General features: G+C 50.1%; 1 protein-coding gene across 19 annotated transcripts in view; it reads right to left on the minus strand.

Annotated features, from left to right (window-relative positions):
• MSI2 (musashi RNA binding protein 2) overlaps window positions 1–21,127 on the minus strand; it is a 431,033-nt gene that overhangs the window by 72,836 nt on the left and 337,070 nt on the right. For all 19 annotated transcript variants that reach the window (XR_013535850.1, XR_013535849.1, XM_035303297.3 and 16 more), the window contains one exon: window positions 15,075–15,157. Coding sequence is in view for 17 of the 19 variants with exons in the window: in XM_035303297.3 (XP_035159188.1) it covers window positions 15,075–15,157 (83 nt within the window). In the remaining 2 variants the exon portion in view is untranslated. The remainder of the gene's footprint in view (window positions 1–15,074; window positions 15,158–21,127) is intronic.

Below are 21,127 nucleotides of genomic sequence, written 5' to 3' on the forward strand. Positions count from 1 at the left end.
GGTTGCAGTCAGAACCCAAACAGGAGAAACTGATCTATCTTCTTGGTTCTAGTCACGTACTTAGGCTATCTGGCCACACAGTCTGTTCCAGGTACCTACTGCTGAGCCACAATCTGTCCCCAAACTTAGTGGCTTTGAGCAACAATTTAATCATCCTTCCTTGGGGTTCCGTGGGGTGACTGACTGGCTCAGCTGGGCTCTTGCTGGTGGTTGCATGGCGCTGTGGTCAGATGGTGGTTGGGGATGAAGCCAGAGGAGGCCTCAATGAGGCTGGAGGCCCAAGATGCTTCCTTGCTCACATGGCAGGCAGCCATGCTGCCGACCGGGCATCCACCATGGCTCTTCATGATGCCTGGTCGTGTCACAATATGGCAGCTGAGTCCCAAGAGGAAGTGTCCCAAGCACAAGCATTCCAAGAGACTCAGGTGGAAGCTGCAAGGCTTTTTCTAACCTAGTGTGGGGACTCACAGTGTTCCTTCCCACACATTCTACTGGTGACACTGGGCCAGCCTCAAGTCTATATGGGAGGGGGCTCTAGGGATCATCTTTGGAGACCAAGAGGTCAGTGAAGGGCAGGGAGCTGACAGGGCAGCCGGAGGCGTTCCTCACACTCTGGCTCTTGACTGGCTGGGTCCTTGGAGCAGTGAGCCCCTAGGGCTGCTCTCACCACAGGGCAGAGTGCAGGGCACAACGGCTCCCTTCCCACTGCAGCCCCAGAGAGGTCTGGCTGGCTCAACACGGTCCTCTAAAACAAGACAAGTATGGTGCTGATGGGACCAGAGCTCTTGCGGCAGGCGTTTTGGCCCCACCTCCTAAGACCTTCCCTTGAGGAAGGGACCCTCCCAGTCTTAGTCATTGAGTCTCCCCTGCATCCACGGCTGCCTACAGTGGCTGCTACTGCTACTGTTTCAAAAAGCAACTGACCAGAGCAGTCTACAAGGGGCAAGAGATGCAGCGAGATGCTCCATCTGACTGAGTCCTTGTAAGAAGCCTCAGAGGCCACTGATGACCACCTGTTCACACCAGAAAGAACCAGGTCTCCGTTTTCAAGGTGCAGAGCTGGCAATGCCACAAAACCACTCGCAATATCAGGGATGTGCCAACACCCCCAACAAAGTCGATGGGATTTGTTTTGAAAGTTTCTTCTCCCAATATGCTGCCTTGTTCGACAAACTGGCTTTAAAAGAGAGGATGTGGCTTCCTCAAATTCTCCATGGTAATGGGTTCAGAATAATGACCTAGGAGCCCTCTTTAACCCCTGGATGCCTAGGGCAACAGCATGTTCCTTTAGAGAACTAAACAAAGGCCTGAGGGGAGCATAGTCCCTGCGTCACTAACACTCTCGTCCTTGTTCCCCACCAGGTTGGGCGCCTCCTCCCATCAGCATCCATAGCAACTCAGCAAGGAGATTTGCTGTTTCTTTTTTTTCTTTTTTTTTGAGATGGAGTTTTCCTCTTGTTGAAACTCCAGTTCCAGACTGGAGTGCAATGGCATGACCTCAGCTCACTTCAACCTCCGCCTCTCTGGTTCAAGCGATTCTCCTGCTTCAGCCTCCCAAGATGCTTGAATTACAGGCATGTGCCACCACCCCCAGCTAAGATTTTGTATTTTTAGTAGAGATGGGGTTTCTCCATGGTGGTCAGGCTGGTCTCGAACTCCCGACCTCAGGTGATCCACCTGCCTCTGCCTCCCAAAGTGCTGGGATTACAGGCTTGAGTCACTACGCCCAGCCTCGAAGGTTTGCTGTTTCTAACTCCTTACTTAAGAATCATTTCAAATTTACAGAAAAGTTGCAAGGGCAGTATCCTTTACCAGGATTCACCTACTGTTAACACTTTGTTACTTTTGCCTTACCATTAGCACAGACTCCTGAGCCCTTATATCTACATGCAGGAATTTTAATTCCATTTGAGAGTAAGTTGCATACAGGATGGTATGCATTTCCTAAAGAAGAGGGCATTTCTTATGTAGTCACAGCACAGTTACCAGTCTCAGGACGTTGTTTAACGTGAATACAATACTTTACCTTCCATATGCTTGCTTTGTCAGTGGACCTGATAAGGTCCTTTATATCTCTACATCCATCCTACGGAGCAGGAAACTGAGGCTCAGACTCAGACACCTACCCTGTGGTGCAGACCAGTATCTGCGTGCAGGGCTGGGATGTTAATCCCGACCTGCCTATAGCCACAGCCCAAGCCAGGAGAAGGGGTGCAGCCGTGGCCCTGCATTCCACCCTCTCCGTAGCAGGGAATGCTTAGCCCGGAGATGCTGGAGCTTCTGCAAGAATGGCTTCCCTGCAGCTACTATGAGGAGCCATTCCTACCCAATGGATCCGAAGCCCTTGCAAAGGTAAGCTCACTGCCCTGGTGTCTTTGGGGATGGTGGCTGCCAAGCTTTGGGAAGGAGAAAGCTTTTGTTTTTCCCTGGTCTCTGTACAAAAGAAGCCAGTCAGCACGCAGCCTTGGGCCCAGGGGAAATCCAAACCCTGGACCTGTGGCCTTGATGTGCCGTCCAGGACAAGGAAAGCCTGTCTGGCCTGAAGAGGCCAGTGTTTGCAGCTTCAGTTCTCACTCCAAACAGATCATGTCTGAGATAGTTTAGCCCTCCAGGGGGAGAGGCCTATTTCAGTGGATAAAATTCCCCAGTGCTCAGGTATCAACCTTGACCGTTTGTCTGGCTGACAGAAAGGGAAGGGGACAGAGGGAGGAAAGGGCTCAGGAGGACATGCTGCAGCTTCTAGGGTGGGTACCTGTCCTTCTGTGGCGCTTCCTAACAGACACAGAGGCCTGGCCTGGTCTTGCCTCTGATCAGCTTGACCTCTTTCCCAGCCAGGTTCTGGTGGGTTCCAGGCCAACAGTTTCTCTGAAGCTCCACGCTGACCATCAGGCCTGGAGCCCTGCCCAGGGAGATGGTGAGGAGGAGTGAAGAGGCTACTCAAGTGTCAAGTGTCTTGCCTAGAGCCTGACAGCTACACAGATCTTGCAACTGAGGGAGGAGGGGATCAGCCCCACCTCCAGAGACCACATGTCACACACAGCACTCCGCTGCCATTCAGTGACCACAGCCTTTCTTCTTCCTAGACACTGCTCTCTTGCCCCCCCTGACAATCACAAGCCTTTCTGGAGACCTCACAGAAAGCACAACACTCTGTAAGGCTCTTGCAGGTTCATAACCAAGATTTGGGGAGACCTACCCTCAAGGAACTTACAAAGCAAGGAAGACAAACACAATGCCAGCCCTTGATCAGAGTCCAACTCTCCTACTGGGTACCTGCATGGCACCCGGCCCTGAGTCCACCTTACAAGCAGGACCCACTACAGAGTGAACAGGGCTCACGGCAAAATGACTATGAAGTGCCCTTCATCCAACAATTACTAGGATTTACAAGACAGCAACAAAGAGCAGAGCATTAGACCAGCAGTGGGGTCCTTCTGAGGGCAGGGCCAGGCGATGCCTCAGGTCGCACACCCAGGAAGTTGGCACTGCTGAGAGAGAGCTCTTGAACGAGTTGGAGAAAGAGGCTATGATGGAACAAGGTGGGGCGGGGTGGAACCCGCCGAGGGGAGGTGGAGTGGCCCCGGGAGGGAAACGCAGGGACCTCAGCTCTCCTGTGCAGCTCCCTCTTGAGATGGATGTGCCAGCATCACTCCCTGCATGACCTTCAGACAGCCAGGTCACCTCTACTCAGTTAACATCTGCTCCAGGGTTTCAATTCCATCCAGCTGCTTTTCTTGCCCAGGGTCAGAGGCAGGATGAATTCCTGACTAGCGTGAGTATGTGGCCGGGTGAGGGCAAGGCCCTAAGAAGCCATTTGGTGGGGGGAGGGGGGGAAGTGGTGAGGCAGCAATTGCACCCCTGGAAATCCTGGCAGCAGCACTGGGAAACTCTGCCCTTGAATCAGGCAGGGGAAGCCCTTTTGCCCCTGCAAACTCAGGTAGTCATATAGTTTGGATATTTGTCTCCACCCAAATCTCATGTTGAAATGTACTTCCCAGTGTTGGAGGCGGGGCCTGGTGGGAAGCGTTTGGATCATGGGGGTGGATCCCTTATGAATGGCTTGGGCTGTCTGCCTGGTGATGAGTGAGCTCTTACTCAGAGTTGTTGGTAAGTGTGTGGCACCACCCGCACTCTCTCTCTTGCTTGCACTTGCTTTCACCATGTGACGTGCCTGCTCCTACTTTGCCTTCCGCCACGAGTAGCTCCCTGAGGCCTCCCCGAAGCCCAGCGATGTTAGCACCATGCCTGTATAACCTGTCGAACTGTAAGCTCACTAAACCCCTTTTTAAAATAAATGTCCTAGTCTCAGGTATTTCTTTATAGCAACACAAGAATGGCCTAACACAGAGAGGTTTCCCAGCTGGTCACTGGGGATACTGCAAAGTGAGTGGAAGAGACCCTCCCCCTCCCCTCCCAGACATCATCATCAGGCACCGTCCTTGTGGACAGGGACCAGTGTGTGGTCAAGCACCAGGGGATATACTTGTACATAACTTTTCTTGTTCTATTGCAAAAAGGTCCTCGTGGATGTAGGACCCGCACATGCAGTCTACAGAGGAAGGGGTTACTGTGCAAATGGAAATGGAGCTGCCAGCTTCGGTGGGGAAGGCAGGCAGCACGAATGTCTACCTTCAAGGGCACATGCGTATTATAAATGGCCCAGACCTATTTGCAAAAGGCATTAAGAGACCTATTGGATGTATAATCTTGACTCAGCAAGGTTACTCTGGGGAGGAAGGCACGCACTGTACTGAGTGCTATCCATATGCCAGGCACAGCCACAACATCCTCATGCATGTGTAATGTTCATATATTACATAACATATACACAGAACGGCATGATATAAAGCACAGTGCCTGGCACACCGAAGTCCTCAGAGAATGTCCACGGTTGTCAACTCCCTCACTGGATAGACCCTCATTTCCTCCGTGTGATGGCCTTACCAGGCTCATAGTTACAGCAGAAAAGGACACGGAGGCTCTGAGGAATGACTTCCCCATGGATGGTCGCAAAGCACAGCCAGAATTCCATCGTGGACCCCCAGCTTCAAAACCCCTGCTCCCTCCTCTGGGTCTCTGGCTGCCAGCTCTCATGCGCACAGCCCTTCCCCACGCCCTCCACCCAACCCTCAAGGCCTGTTTGGGTCTAGTTCACAAAGCCATTCCCGATTCTAGCTTCCACAATTGATCTCCTCACCACTTCCAGAATTAATTTCATCCACTGTTTCCTCTGCTCAATGTTTTATTACAATCAGTGATGGTAAAGTGAAATAGGTCATAAACCAGAAATAAACACGAAGCACCTACTATTTACCAAGCAGGGGCTGGGTGTGGACACGGAAATGAATGTGGCTGAGATATGGCGCTTCCCTCAGAGGTCCTCAGAATCTGGGCAATGGGTAGAGAGGAGCTGGTCCTCAGTATTATCTGAGATGCACCCCAGTAACTGCAGCCCCCCAACCCAGAGCTGAGAGTGGGGGCCTAGTCTGTTATATGGCAGTCTAGCCTAGGGCTAAGGCTCCTGGCTTTAAATCTCCGATCCACTTGCCGGCTCTCTGAGCTGAGACCAGCTAACTTCTTTGCACCTCAATTTTCTCATCTCTAAAACAGTGACAGAAGTGCCTACTCCATAGGGCTCTTGGAGCTAATCCTATAAAGTGCTTGCACTGGATAAGGCTGGCTGAGTCACACCTTGCCCTCTCCACATGGAGCCTAGGTGAGTGCCTTTGAAGGTGATGAAGTCAGCTCACATCTGTGTTCACTTAAATCCCAGACTAGGGAGTGAAGAGGAAGAAAGCAGCAGCCTCCCCAGCACAGCAGACTCTTAGCACACAGTCACTGTCGTTCTCCTTAGCCCTCCCCGCACCTGCTGGCCAGGTAGATCCCATCTCCCTGCTTTCATCAGCAGGATGTGCAAAGAAAGCTTCCCAGGCCACATTATTTGGGGAAAAAGCTGATGGTGGCAGCAGCAGCTGTCCTCCTTTTCACTTCTGGGAAGCTGCAAGGGCATTTCAAAGTGGAAAGAAACCTCAGCCTCCAGCAGGTGCTCAGGTTCCGCCCCAAGGCTGGGGGGGGAGTGCTTACCCCAGGGCATGGTGGACTGGGCCACAGGCCCTTTACAGGGCCTAACTTCATTCATTTAAAAGAGGGAGAAAATAAAATAAAAGGTACGGCTTGAGCCTACTTTTCTTGGCAGAGCAGCCGAAAGAGGAAGAACTAGGGACAGAACTCCTAGACCCTAAGGAAACTAGAGTGAAACTAGCAGAGAACTTGGCAAGAGTCCAGGCAAGAGACACACTGCTCTGGGCTTGGTCTCTGCGGCTGCACAAGGGCCCAGACTGTTCATGCCCTGCCTTTTCTGCTCGGGAAGAGGCAGAAGAGAAAGGGGAGCAGCCCCTTCTAGTGGTCTCCATGCTCCCCTCTCATGACCCTGCGCCCTGGGGGTGGTTTGGGGGACAATGGCGGCAGCAGGTTCAGAAAAGCCCAGAGGCGCTGGGTGCCGAGACACTGAGGGGACAGACCACTGCCCTCCCTGGCCCTGCCTACACTGACATGTCAGAGGACAGATGAAGGGCAAGTGAACCACTCAGGCAACTGGGAGGCCACTCCCTGCAGGCCAAATTACTTCTGCCTAAAGAGCAACAAACATTTACCACCAAACCATCCGGCCTCCCCCAACACACTAATCACTCTGCTCTCATTAACACAGCCTGTACACAAACAGCATGTGCACGTGCTTGCATGTGTGCTGCGTGGGGGACAGGATCTCTCCCTCTCCCACGTAAACACCATATTCATTTATTAAATGCCTCTCTGGCATTTCCTTTTTTGCCTTCATCCTGCTTGTTTAATATTGCATTTGACATTCTCATTTTATAAATGGCAACAGAAGCAGAATGGATGGCTAAAATTAGCTTACGAGTGAGAATGATGCTACAAATAGGATCGTGAATACAGAAGCCTGGTTAATTCCACCCACATTCCCCGCCCCCCTCCCCACACACAAATACACCCACGACTTTTGGGCTGGTTCCCGACCAAGCTGTCTTCAGGGCTGAAGAGGAGCAGCTGGGGTGGGGGGGTGAGCCCAATCACTGGGCCCCCTGACAGGTGGCAGGGTCTAGAAGCCAACCTTAGCCTGGGGCTGGCCTCCATGGATGGGCTGGTCATAGCACTGCAGCCCGAGACCAAGAGGACAGCTCAGGACTCTCCTTCCTTCTTATCCTCCTGCCGTTCCCTCCCCAGAATCCCCTGTTGAGTCCATCCCCCAGGTATGCCTTGGGCTGAAGGGTAGCAGGCCTGAGACCTCACTAGGCTTTGCTCTTAGAAGTGGACTTTTTTGGAACCTTCCTAAAGGATGAGTCAGGTGAAAGGGACTCAGCTTTTCCAGGACCTAGAATATCACATCTCTGGGCTCCTCCTGCTTTGGGAGGTGTACCACCCCCTCTCCTAGGACTATTCCCAGAAGCACTGAGAGGGCCCACCTCATCATCTCCATCCCTGTCCCGTACATTCAGGACCCAGTCCTGCCCAGGTCCTGCGTGCTTGCATTTTATTGGCTTAAACTCTGCTGAGGACCTTACCTGCTCACTCCATATTTGCTCAGTGAAATAATTCTAAGAATGATGGCGATGATGACAGTGGTGAAAAGATCTGTCACTCTGATAGAGCATGCTATGGCCTGACTCTGTTCCAAACCCCTTACAAGTCCTAAGTCACAGCACCCTCCCAGGTGGGCACTACCACAACCTATTTTACAGAAAGGAGGGTCACAGAGCCAAATCACAGAAGTAATTTGCTCAGGGCCACAAAGCTAGGAAGTGGGAGGTTTCTGGGAACTGAGGACTTGAGGCACCTTCTACCAGGAAGGCCTTCCTGGTTGACAGCACTCTTCTGACCATTATGTTACTCCCCACCTGGGGGCTCCCCATAAGAATGAAGGCACTGATACTCTCCACAGGCTGCTATCCCTAAACCCTGTGCCTGTTTGGGACACGCCCTTTCTACTCTGCCCCTAATAATGTGTGCTCAATAGTGAAACTGACCATTTGGCTAAATGCCTTTCGTTGTACCCCTATAGACAAGGAGCACCCTGACTGGGCCTGCTCTGGGCTAGATTAGTTCAGTCCAGGAGTCAACAAACTGTGGCCAGCAGGCCAAACCCAGCTGCCATGAGTTTTTGTAAACAAGCTGTATTTGAACACAGCCACGCCCCTTAATTTGCATGTTGCCTGGACTGTGTTTGCGCTACAATGGCAGGGCTGAGTAGATGTGACAGAGACTCTCTGGCCCTTTATAGAAAATTTGCTGGCCCCTCCTGGCTCAGGCCCAATGGGGGAAACTTGAAGTTACCAAGGGCTGATTTCTTCAAGGCTATCTAATTACATACCCTCTAACAGAATAGGCCAAGGCCTCCCATGGCGAGGTATGAAATCAAGGCTTTATTTAAGCTGCAAAAGGCAGCCATCCTCAACCCTCTGATTTCCCAAGGAGAGAACCAGTGCTGACAGGTAGGGCACTCGCCTGTGGTCACAGAATCACCAGCGGTGGACTTGGGATTCAGGCTCAGGTTCCAAAGCTCTCTCGGTGCCTCTAAGTGACCCAGCAGGTCCCGACTTGGGGACAATGGCATGTGCACCTCACTCAGGAGAATGGAGCCCTTTCCAACAGGTGCTTGCCTCACGTGTCTTCCACAAGCAACTCTCCAGGGCCTGCGATCAGAGGGGAGGGGCAGTCCCTGGCACTGAGAGCTTCCTCTGGGAGATCTTCAGAAATCTGGTCTGTTTGACCACAGAGGGAGTATAGAGTGGAGCCAAGAGCACCAGACTGGGGGTCCAGGTGCCAGGCTCAGCTTGGCCCCATTTGGCCTGGCTCCATGCTCCCTTCATTCCCAAATCCCTTCCTTCTGATGATGGCTGGGCAATTTACAACCTACAACGCCCACATTATCTGTCATTAGCAGTGGCCCTTGCCTGGTGCTTCTCAGACTTTCATGTGTACACCAATCACTGGGGATTTGTCAGCATGCAGATTCTGACTCGGTAGGTCTAGGGTGGGGCCTGGGACTCTGCATTCCTAACCAGCTCCTAGGGGCTGCCAAGGCTGCTGGACCACGCGTTGATTACCAGCATCCAGACCTTTCATTCCAAGACAAGGAAGGGACAACCAAAGTAGCTGTATCCATGAGTTACTCGGCAAATTTTTATAAATCCCGTCTCCTTAAAGGAGTGAGAAAAAGGACTACTTACAGCAGGGGTGTAGCTGGGGGCTCACACCTGTAATCCCAGCACTTTGGGAGGCAGAGGCAGGTGGATCGCTTGAGGTCTGTAGTTCTAGACCACCTGGCCAACATGGCGAAATCCTGTCTCTACTAAAAATACAAAAAAAATTAGCTGGTAGCCGGGCGTGATGGTGCACACCTGTAATCCCAGCTACTTGGGAGGCTGCGGCACAAGAATCACTTGAAGGAGGTTGCGGTGAGCCAAGATCATGCCCCACTGCACTCCAGCCTGGGTGACAGAACAAGACCCTGTCTCCGAAAAACAAAAAGCAGGGGGGTGTCCAAGGGCCACATTGAAAGAACTGTCTTCAGCCGCATGTAAAATACACTAACCCTAAAGACAGCTGATGAGCTTAAAAAAAATCTCATAATGTTCTAAGAAAGTTTATGAATTTGCATTGGGCTGCATTCAAAGCCGTCCTGGGCTGCATATGGTCCATGGGTCGTGGGCTGGACAAGCTTGATTTAAAGTAATCCTGCAGTAGTATTGCAAGAAGCAAATAAAAACTCTTTGATATTCACCCATCATATAAATCCATATTTTTCAAATATTAGGTTTGCCTAAATGGGTAGCAAGGTATAATGAGAAGAACAGAGAGCTTGGAGCCAGAACGACACAGGTTCAAATTCCAGCTCTGCCCCTTAGAACTGTCCCACCATGGAAGCTCCACTACTGCTGAGCTGTAGTGAATCCCTCTGCAAAATGAGATGAGGACCCCTGCTCAGGATATTGTGAAGACAAAAGGAGACAGCACACACGTAAAGCGTGGTCCCAGTGCCTATAAGCGCGGATTCCTTCCTGTTGAATCAGGTGGGAGGAAAGGCTCTACCCGAGATGCCCTCGTCCCAGGCACCTTTCAGACTGCACCCAAGCTGTTACCCAACGAGGGTGGTGATGCCTCCCCAATATTCTTTCAAGCTGGAGGCTGCACTAGGCCTCTGCGGATGCCTAGAGGTGGCTCTTGCCAATTCACACCTCCCTTCCTGCTGCTGCCCCGATCGTCAGGAGGCCACTTGAAGGCTGGGCTCTGGCGACTCATCAAGCAAGTGTTCCTGCTGCTCAGGGGCTGCTTCAATCAGGGAGATGCCACGGAAGGCATTATTAGCTGCACCCGTGCTGGGGCACACAGGGTAGCCAGGGAGGAGCCCCTCTCTGGAGGGTCCTGAGGCGGCTCTGTGCATGCATCTGTGTGTGTGTGTTGATAAGGAGCCACATCTGCATTCGCTCTGGCTTGGAGGGCTTGTATGTTTGGCCCTGAGCTTGGGTGGCAGTCAGCTCCCGGCCCATGCTTGTCACTTATCTGTGTCTGTGGCAGTGGAGGAAGAGGCATGGAGATTAGGACCTCTAAAACCGAAGCGTGGTCCTTCTCCCTAGCTGAGAATCTGGCCTGTCTCCTCTGCTCTTCTCCTAGGAGAACACGGAGCCACATGGGTCACAACATAGCTGACTGGGAAAGGGCAGTCAGTGGCGGAGGGCCTGCGGCCCAGCTAGTCCCTTTTGGCCTGAAGAGGACACACTGCCTGAAAGTCCCTTTTGGCCTGAAGAGGACACACTGCCTGAAGGGTATAAATGTGAGCTCTGGAGTACAGCTTTCTGGGCTTGAATTCTGGGGCTGCCATTTGCCGACCATGTGACCTTGGGCAAACTGCTTTACCTCTCTCGGCCTCGCCTTGCCAATCTGTAAATGGGGAGAATGATTAAAGAGTAAGTCAAAATCAAATGAAATAAGACGCATGATGCATAAAGTGTTTAGCAGTCTGTAGTTTGTACCACCAAATGTCAGCTATTTGTGGGATCTTTGTATGTGAAAGGGGGTCATGTGGGGTCTTTCTAGGCATCCTCCTGCCACCCACCAGATGACCTCCTTCAGGCAGGGTCTACATGGGGAATGAAGGGAAGGATTCCTGTGATCCTCACTTCTCAAAGACAGCTATCCTGGTCCCCTGTAGGTAGAAGGACTCATGCCTGCTCCTGGTCCTTCTGCATGGTAGAAAAGGACCTCCATTTTAAAAAATGCCCAGGAAGAGACTCCCCAACCCAATTAGATGGGAAATGGCTTTGAGAACTATAATGGACCTCACAAACACATGGTCCTTCCGTGAATCCTTTATTTAGTCCACAATTATTTACACAGTATTTACACAGGGTCTACTAAGTACCAGGCATATGAGATTGAATCGGAAGACCTGGATTCAATTCCTATGTCTGTGACTAATCTGCAGTAAGACCTTTCCTATCTGTGAATATGAAAACTCATAGCTCCAATATGTACCGGGGGTGCAGCTATCTGCCACTTCCTGCCAGATGCCCAGAAAGACTGTGAGGGTTGGAGGAGATGGGTCTGTGGTTTCACAGCACAGTCCTGTTTATGAAACACTCCTATGCACGTTCTAACAATCAGCCGTGTTCCTGCTTGGCAGTCTCTGAGTTTTCCGTTTTTCCAGATCTCTCATTTGAATTCTGTCCATACCCCAGTTTAAACTCATTTCCTTTTCCTTGGGCCTCAGAAGTAGAAACCAGTATCACAAAATCCAAAACAATTCAGGATCCAGGCTTCTCTACCAACACCCTTTAAATTCCACGCTTCTTCAGAGAAGGGGAACTGGCTGGAGAAATATCTCTCAAGGACAGCACGTGGATGATGGCAAGGATAATAGCGAAAGCTAACATGGATCATGCTTGCACCCTGTGCAGACACTGTGCTGAGACCTTTGCCCATGGTACATCACCCAGTCTCTAACAACCCAATGAGGCAGTATCCCCAGCCCTGTCTTACTGGAGCTCAGCAAGACTGTGTTCTAATGCAAAGTCCTCTCCCAGGGCCTCTAAACTCCCCACTTTGGAGCTCATAACTGGGGCTGTGCTGGGAATGTGGACCAACAGCTCCAAAGCCTGTGATCCTAACCACTTTGCCCCCACTTCTTCCTCTGCTTGGTCTACCTCCATCTTTGCTCATTCTCTTGAAGAGCAAGGACTAGCCCCGGATTCAGAGGCACACACAAACCCTTACACTAAAAACCTTGTTATGTGCACCTGACATGGTCAACCTCCACCTGGGTGGAAGAGAAGGCACTACCTGTGAAAACTGGCTTCAAGCCAGACCATGGGTTCTTTTCCTGGGGCAGAAGCTCTACTTCCTGATTGCTGCTTGAGTCATCTGGGGATTCACCCTTCCACCCACAAGCTCCAACAGGTGTCTATACAGTTCATTTGGCACCAGTAAGCTCAAGACCTATGCTTCTTCACTCTCTGGGTAGCCTGGGGCCAATCCCCTGAGCCTCAGTTTCCCAGGATCAAGCCTTTCCCCATCTGTGTCTCAGGTTCATCTCAAAGCCTGTCAACAGCGAAGAGCTATACATATGCATTCAAGGTGACACACGGAGCAGTCTTATGGGTCCACATCTGGCCTTTCCTGATAAACCCTTTAGTCTTGGCAGGACAGGAATGGCACCTGCCAGCACTCTCTGCTGCCTCTTCTGTTCTCCACTGCCCAGCAGCCTTAGTGGAGTCTGTCAGTGGCATGCTCTGGCTAGGATAAACAAGGCATCTGGACACTGGATGCAGGTTTCATTTACGTCCTCTGTCTCTCTTATTTTAGAAACAGCAAGTAGTGGTCAGGTACAGTGGCTCATGCCTGTAATCCCAGAACTTTGGGAGGCCAAGGTGGGTGGATCGCTTGAGGTCAGGAGTTCGAGACCAGCCTGGCCAACATGGCAAAACCCCGCCTCTACTAAAAATACAAAAATTAGCTGGGCATGGTGGCGCATACCTGTAATCCCAGCTACTCGGGAGGCTGAGGCAGGAGAATCACTTGAGCTCAGGAGGCGGAGGTTGCAGTGAGCCAAGATCACACCATTGCACTCCAGCCAGGGCGACAGAGCAAGACTCCGTCTCAATTAAAAAAATAAAAAGAAAAATGGCAAGTAGTAACCTACAAGAGAAAAGTACCAACTGTAAACTTGTGCTGACATTTGGGGAGCAGAGAAAGCCTATGAGGGAACCTGTGTTATTCCTCCACATTTATCTCCCCCCTACCATTTTAATGTCTGAGCTGATGCCTCCAACATACAGTATGCAAAAAAAGAGTATTTTCATTTCAGATGCATATGATGGCAAGGAACAATATGAACAATATTATTTTAGTGCCCTGGGAAAAAATTAGCAAGTCAAATATTGAATCAGGCCTGTAGCACCACATGCTAAGCAGATTGCTTTGATCTTATCTGCACTAAAAGCTCTATTATTGAATTTAAAGCTGGTGAACACATATCAGACCAATATACAACGCATGTCTGAATGCATGTTTCAGAAGCAAGAAATGTTTTGACAAAAGGAAGAAAATATTAAAGTTACAGCTGCAATTGAAACACAAATTTGTCCTCCCTTTTCTCTTGAGGCTGGAGGTACGCATGGCCACCCAGAAATGTTGTTGCTCCACAGGATCTGCTGATAGTTCCAGAAACACCTGCTGAGCTTCTATTTTTCTGGAACCAACAAAGAAGGGAATTCTCACCCCCCTACTCAATCTGAAGAAAGGAGTTTGAGACTTTGAGTGTGCACAAGCTATGCATGGTATGGCACCCTCTGGTGGCCATTTATCTGGGAGGCCTACCTGGCTTCCCAAACTTAAAATAATCCAACCTCCCTTCCTCTTGAGGCTGCTGTGGCAGAAAAAGGAACTTTAAAGAGCCAAAGAGACAGGAGAAAGCAGTTGATCATGAGGGCAGAAATTAACTGATGGCAAGGGAGGGAATGTTAATTTTCCAGCAGGACTCAAAGAGAAAAATAGTTTGGTGCAGTGAACTTCCTATCTAGGATATACTCCTCAAAAGCTGTTTAGCAAAAGAATATCCAAAGCCAGGTGTCAGCAAGTTACGATTCATAGGTCAAATTCAGCCCCGAAGAATTGCGTGAACCCGGGAGGCAGAGGTTGCAGTGAGCCGAGATTGTGCCACTGCACTCCAGCCTGGCACCTGAGCAAGACTCTGTCTCAAAAAAAAAAAAAAAGAAAAGAAAAGAAAAAGAAATTTAGCTCCTCTGCCTGTTTTTGAAAAGTCCAAGAGTTAAGAATCGTTTTTACATTTTATTTTTTTGAGACGGCATTTCACTTTGTTGTCCAGGCTGGAGTGCAGTGGTGTGATCACAGCTTACTGCAGCCTCAACCTCCTGAGGTCAGGTGATCCTCCCACCTTAGCCTCCCGAGTAGGTGGGGCTGCAGGAGCACTGCGCCCAGCTAATTTTTGTTGTTGTTGTTCTTTTTTTTTTTTTTTAAGAGATGAGCTCTGGCTATGTTGCCCAGGCTGGTCTCGAACTTCTGGCCTCAAGAGATCTTCCTGCCTTGGCCTTCCGAAGAGCCGAGTAGTTCTTTAGTTGCCTGGCCTGGTTTTTACATTTTAAATGGTTAAAAAAAATAATATTTTGTGATCTGTGAAAATTATGTAAAGTGCAAATTTTGGTGTCCGTAATCAAAGCTTTATTGAAACAGCCCCACTCCTTCATGTATGCATCGCCTATGGATGCTACCCAGGAGAACTGGATAGTTGCAGCGAGTTGTATGGGTTGCAAAGATGAAAATATTCATGACTTGGCCCTTTCTAGAGTTTGTCCACCCCAGTCTGAAACAACCGCTACTGTTCACAGGCCTGGACCCCGAGCATCTAGCCCCCGAGCATCTAGCCCCCTTCCCCACCCCCACCCACTCTAGCCTGATGATGGGCTGAAGCAGTTTGCAAGGCAGTGTGTGTACCTAGAAGAAGGGGGCGTTCCATTTCAGCACAGCCCCTACACACTTACCATTTTATTATTGATTTCATGGAAATGAATTTCACAGACTTTCTCCACAACATCTTCATTCTCAAAAGTGACAAAGCCAAACCCTAAAGGAAAAGAGAGAAGAAAAAACAAAGAGAGGCAGGGTGAGTTCAGTTCTGGCAGGCCCACATGTTTCTCTGAAGTCCTGTGGTCTCGACAGCCTCCTGGTCTGGGGGGTAGGTGGGCAGATCCTTGGGAGGGCCTTGAGGTTGGAGGCAACAATATCTAATTTGTACCCAGCACCCTTCCGACAGCGAGGAAAAGTTAATGATTTCACCCACATGCAGCGGGCACTGTGTGGTTTACATTTGCCCCGAAGCAAACAAGAAATTTGTCTGTTATTTACAAGGGTCAGAGCCCCGAGGCTTGGTGCACCACAGTAGACGGGTGGGCTAACGAGAGCCTCGTGGATCGCTGCAGGGCCACGCTTGCCCTTTCTGCGAGCAGCCCTGGCCAGCCCTCGGGTCGGCCTCCAGACGGAGGTGGTTATTTGTCCTTTTCTTCCTGAATTACTTCCTCTAATACCTCATCAGGACATCCTGAGGCCTGGAAGAAACTATTAAAAGTTTCAGGCCTCTGTTCTGCTCAGGCATCCTTTTTCTACTGCTGCTTCAAAAGCGCTGTGGATTTGGGGCAGTTTAAGACTGTTTGATGCCTGCTGTCAGCCCGTCAGCTATCCACTGTATTTACTCGGCTGGAGACCAGCTTTGCTAGACAAGCTGCACTGAAGAATTTTGGCAGGCGACTGCTGCTCAGTATCCTCAGTTCCTCTCCCTACCCTCCTGCCCCTTTCTTTCTTCTCTTTCCGTCCCCGACAGCGTTTCCAGCATGTTGCCCCATCTGTGACCCCAGTCAGTAAGTGCTGCTTTACCACATGGCCCCAAGCAGGGTGGCACCCACCTTGGATGGGATGCAGCTGCCACATGGTAGCACTAAGATGGCAAGGGGCACAAGCAGTGGGGGCAGACGCACTGATGCGGAGACTGAGGCCTGGTTTCTAGTTCTCACTGTGCATCTACTTTACGTTTAATTTGGAGGAGACCCTTCCCCTCTCTAAGCCTCAACTTTTGTGCCTGCAAATACCCTGGGTCTTACACCTCCTATCACAACCCAAATTGGGATTCACAAGCCTGTCTGCTGCCATCTGAATGTTTGTGCCCACCCCCGTTCCCCCAGATTCATGTTGAAATCCAAACTCCCAACGTGATGGTATTAGAAGTTCAAGTCTTCTCCTTGGCCCTTGGTCCCACTGATCTCTGCAGAGCTGGGAGGTGATGAGGTTGTGAGGATGGGGATCTCATAAATGGAATTAGTGCCCTTACACAATGACAGAGAGCTTGTTTTTTCTCTCTACCATGCAAGGATGCAACAGGAAGGTGACTGTTTGTACACAGGAGGCAAGCCCCTCCCAGAACTGACCATGCTGGGACTCCGCTCTTAAGACTTCCAGCCTCCAGAACTGTGAGAAAGAAACTGTTTTTCATAGACCTCAGTATCTCATTATAGCAGCCCCAACTAAGACACTCTTCTCCCCAAAGGCATGAACCCGACTGAACACTAAGCCAGACACACCAAGCAGGAAGACAAGACCTGAAGGGCTGTTCTAGCACCACTTTATTATGATAACTGTGTTTCCAGTCAGTGAGTAAAATACAGGGGCTTCCTTTTCAAGCTCTGTGTCTATTGTGGGTCCCTGCAACACAAGATGGAGAGGGAATTTCTCAGGTCCCTCTGGCTCTCATGCATCCAACTCTACCACCACCATCTTCTAAGGAACACCAGGGCACGGGGAGCTGATGTGTGGAGCTCCCATAGCATAGCTCCTGCAGGGACTAGCAGATTCTCTGGTAAGAGAATAAAAAAGGCCACTCTGTGCTCTCAAACCATTTATAGTAAAACAGAGCCAGGACCACCACACACAGCAATCGTGATCTTTGGTATGTCATTCGCTACCACCACACACCAAACACGGGGCCAATGCTCCAGCATAGCCAGTCCAGCCCGTAGACACCTAAGGCAGCAGCAGACATACCACAGAGTGGACAGAAGCATTGGCTGGAGGGGCTCAAAGATGGCATGTTTCTTCCAGTGTCACCCGTAAAAGCCAGGTTCTCAGCTACCTCAGAGGCCTGAAGCAGGCATCTGACGTGCTACAGTGTTTGAAATGTGGTCCAACAAAAACCTTCTACCAGGTTTATGCGGCCTCCTGTCCGCTAACCTGGGTCCTTTGAGAGAAAGCTACTGGGAACACTGTCCTATTCCCTCTCTTTGGGTGTCTCCTCCTCCTTGGCCCTTGGTCCCACTGATCGCTGCAGAGCTGGAGAAGAGCCACGGCGACACTGTCACCCCACGTCACTTCTCTTCGGGCTTTGGGCACTCCTTTAAGCACTTTCAGTTTCCTGAGGGCGTTCAGCTCACCCTACTGGGGTATGTCTCAGGAGTTCCGGGTTGGGAGGAGCCTTAAAAACATCAGGTTAGCTGGGCGCGGTGGCTCACGCCTGTAATCCCAGCACTTTGGGAGGCCGAGGTGGGCAGATCACCTGAGGCGAGAAGTTCAAGACCAGCCTGACCAACATGGAGAAACCCCATCTCTATCAAAAATACAAAATTAGCCCCATGGTGGTGCATGCCTGTAATTGCAGTTACTTGGGAGGTTGAGGCAGGAGAATCGCTGGAACCTGGAAGGCGGGGCTTGCAGTGAGCCCAGTTGCGCCATTGCCATCCAGCCTGGGCGATGAGAGAGAAACTCAGTCTCAAAAAACAAAACAAAACAAACAAACAAAAAACACATCAGGTTAAAAATCCCACCCAGTCACAGACTCCTGGAAGCACACAGCCAGGGAATTCATCTTTTTGGTTAATCCCTTTCTCTCCCTTACCTCTGTAGGGCCCAGATCCTAACTGGCCCTGGGAGAATGGATTAAGAGCCAGCACCCTTCCGAAATTCCACAGGGAGGGAGAGGCGGCACTGCAGAGGCTGCAGAAATTGGCTAGTGTGACTTCAAGCCAGAGCACCCTGCATGAGGATGATGCCGGGGTCTTGTTCTCTAAGAGTCCTCAGGATGGAACAGGCCCCTAACACGCACTAAGAGCTGAGTGAATGACTGAAATGAGCCATTTCTGCTCCTCCAGGGTCTGAGCATCTTGTTAATCCACTTGAATCACTGCTTTGCCTCAAGACTGATTCTGCTCTTCCTTCTCCATTTACCAGCTGCCACCTGTGCTAGGCATTGTGAAGGACATGGAGATCAACAAGGCAATGGCCCTCTGCTTGTACAATTCATGAAGAGGCACGAGTCAGAGAATCCCATGCAGGGAGAGCCTCTCCCTCCCACCCCTCAATTCCAGCCTGCGGCACACTCTGGGTCTCATCTGTCTTTGAAAGTCACCCTCTGCCCTGGCCCCCATGCCCAGGCACCCTGCAAGTAAAACAAGCCAGGATAGATCAGTTTTTAGGAGATGTCACTGCTAATCAGTACAAGTGTAGCAGGTCTAATAGTGGCCCTCCAAACATATCCACATCCTAATCCCTAGAATTTATGAATGTGACCTTATTTGGAAAAAGAGCTTTTGCAAATGTAATTTAATTAAGAATCTTGAGAAGAGATTATCCTAGATTTAGGGTGGGCCCTAAATCCAATGACAGGTGTCCTTAAAAGAGAAACAGGGGGCCAGCACAGTGGCTCATGCCTGTAATCCCAGCGTTTTAGGAGGCTGAGGTGGGTGAATCATGACGTCGAGGGATCGAGACCATCCTGGCCAACATGGTGAAACCCTGTCTCTACTAAAAATACAAAAATTAGCTGGGTATGGTGGCCCAGGCCTGTAGTCCCAGCTACTCGGGAGGCTGAGGAAGGAGAATCATTTGAACTGGGGAGGCAGAGATTGCAGTGAGCTGAGATTGTGCCTGTGCACTCCAGCCTGGCTACAGAACGAGACTTCGTTTCAAAAAAACAAAAAACAAAAAAAAAGGAAAGAAAAGAAAAGAGTGAAACGGGATATTTGAGACACAGAGAAAGACAGAAGAAAGCCATATGAAGACAGAGGTAGGCAGAGAATAGTACAGCCACAAACCAGGGACTCCTGGAGCCACAAGTAGCTGGTCTTCCAGAGCAAGGAACGACTGTCCCCCAGAACCTCTGGAGGGAGGGCAGCGCTGGCTTCCAGAACTGTGAGGCAAGAAATTTCTATTGTTTTGAGTCACCAAGTTTGTGGTAATTTGTTATAGCAGCCACAGAAGATGAATACAGCAAGGTTCTAGGTTTCAGCTGCTCCCACACCCCACACAGGAGGACCACACACGACCTCCTCCCACCAGGCCTGCTGACGGCCAATTGTGCTGCTCTGGATGGAAGACAGGAGAGAGTACAAAACCCATGCTGGCTATGGGGAAAGAACATGAAGTCAGTGCCACCAGTGAAGCGCACTGCTCCACGAGCCAGAGGACAGTCTGGTTTAAAGCCATCTTGCAGCTAGGCACACACACTTGATCCTAGAATACACACCAGGGTAAGTCAAGTCACCACGGCAGGCCACAGCCAAGCTCCTTCCCGTTCCACTGTGCAGGCCACCTCCATACCCATTCAGAACTCTCTGATGCCCCAGTCTCCCACTCTGAGATAGGAAGAAGGGCTACTCAGCTAGGAGCCAGGAATTAAAATGCAGACTGTTACACAGGGAAGGTCGGAGCAAGACTCAGGGCATCATTTCCAATTCTGACTCTGATATTCTCCCTGCTGGTCCTTTTCCTAACCCCACAGGACTCAAAATTCAAGTATCACAAAAATGATTTTCCTGATTAAAGGAGATAGCCTGGATTTCTAGCCTATGTACCCTGGATGCATAACAATTCAGCAATGTCAAGACTCATTTGCAGCATTTTAAAGACCTATATCGCTTCAACATCTCTGTCTGTTTGGTCCAAGCAGAGAAAACAAACTTGATTATATCTAAAATATTTATTTAGTCCATTTGAGGAAAGCAAAGAAGCAAGAAAACACTTCATTATCAGTAAGTGTTATTCCTTAACATATAATCATTTTTATTTCATAAATGCATTATCGTTTACAATGAGTTAGTAACTTAGTGGTGAATAACTCCCAAAATAAATTTAAATGGACAGTGGAGCACAAAAACAATGGGGTCAGAAATTTGGGATAGAGTGTTGGGTGGGAAAAACCCTTCTGGTATCAGAGTCTTCTTTTCTGAAATAAGCATTTTATTGTGGTAAAATATACATAAATTTTACCATCTTAAGCTCTTTTTTTTTTTTTTTTGAGATGGAGTCTTGCTCTGTCACCCAAGCCAGAGTGCAGCGGTACAATCTTGTCTCACTGCAACCTCCACCTCCTGGGTTCATCTGATTCTGCTGCTTCAGCCTCCTCAGTAGCTGGGACTGTAGGTACCCACCCCCACGCCCAGCTAATTTTTTTCTTTTGTATTTTTAGAGATGGGGTTTCACCATGTCAGTCAGGCTGGTCTCGAGCTCCTGACCTCAGGTGATCCACCTGCCTCAGCCTCCCAAAGTGCTGGGATTACAGACATGAGCCACCATGCCCAGCCATGGTAGCCATTTTTAATCACACTATTCAGTAGCATCAAGGACACTTAAAATGCTGTGCAGCCACCAGCAGTATCCACCTCCCTTCCTTTCCTGTACCCATTAACTCCCTATTTCCCCCTCCCCCAGCCCCAGAAACCTCTATTTTACTTTTTTTTGAGATGGAGTTTCGCTCTTGTTACCCAAGCTGGAGTGCAATGGCACAATCTCGGCTCACCGCAACCTCCGCCTCCTGGGTTCACGCAATTCTCCTGCCTCAGCCTCCTGAGTAGTTGGGATTACAGGCACGCGCCACCGTGCCCAGCTAATTTTTTGTATTTTTAGTAGAGACGGGGTTTCACCATGTTGACCAGGATGGTCTTGATCTCTTGACCTCGTGATCCACCCGCCTCGGCCTCCCAAAGTGCTGGGATTACAGGCGTGAGCAACTGCGCCCAGCTTACTTTTTGTTTTTTTTAGACAGGGTCTCAGTTGC

Source organism: Callithrix jacchus, chromosome 5 (genome assembly GCF_049354715.1).
Source record: "Callithrix jacchus isolate 240 chromosome 5, calJac240_pri, whole genome shotgun sequence".
Taxonomy (NCBI): Eukaryota; Metazoa; Chordata; class Mammalia; order Primates; family Cebidae; genus Callithrix; species Callithrix jacchus.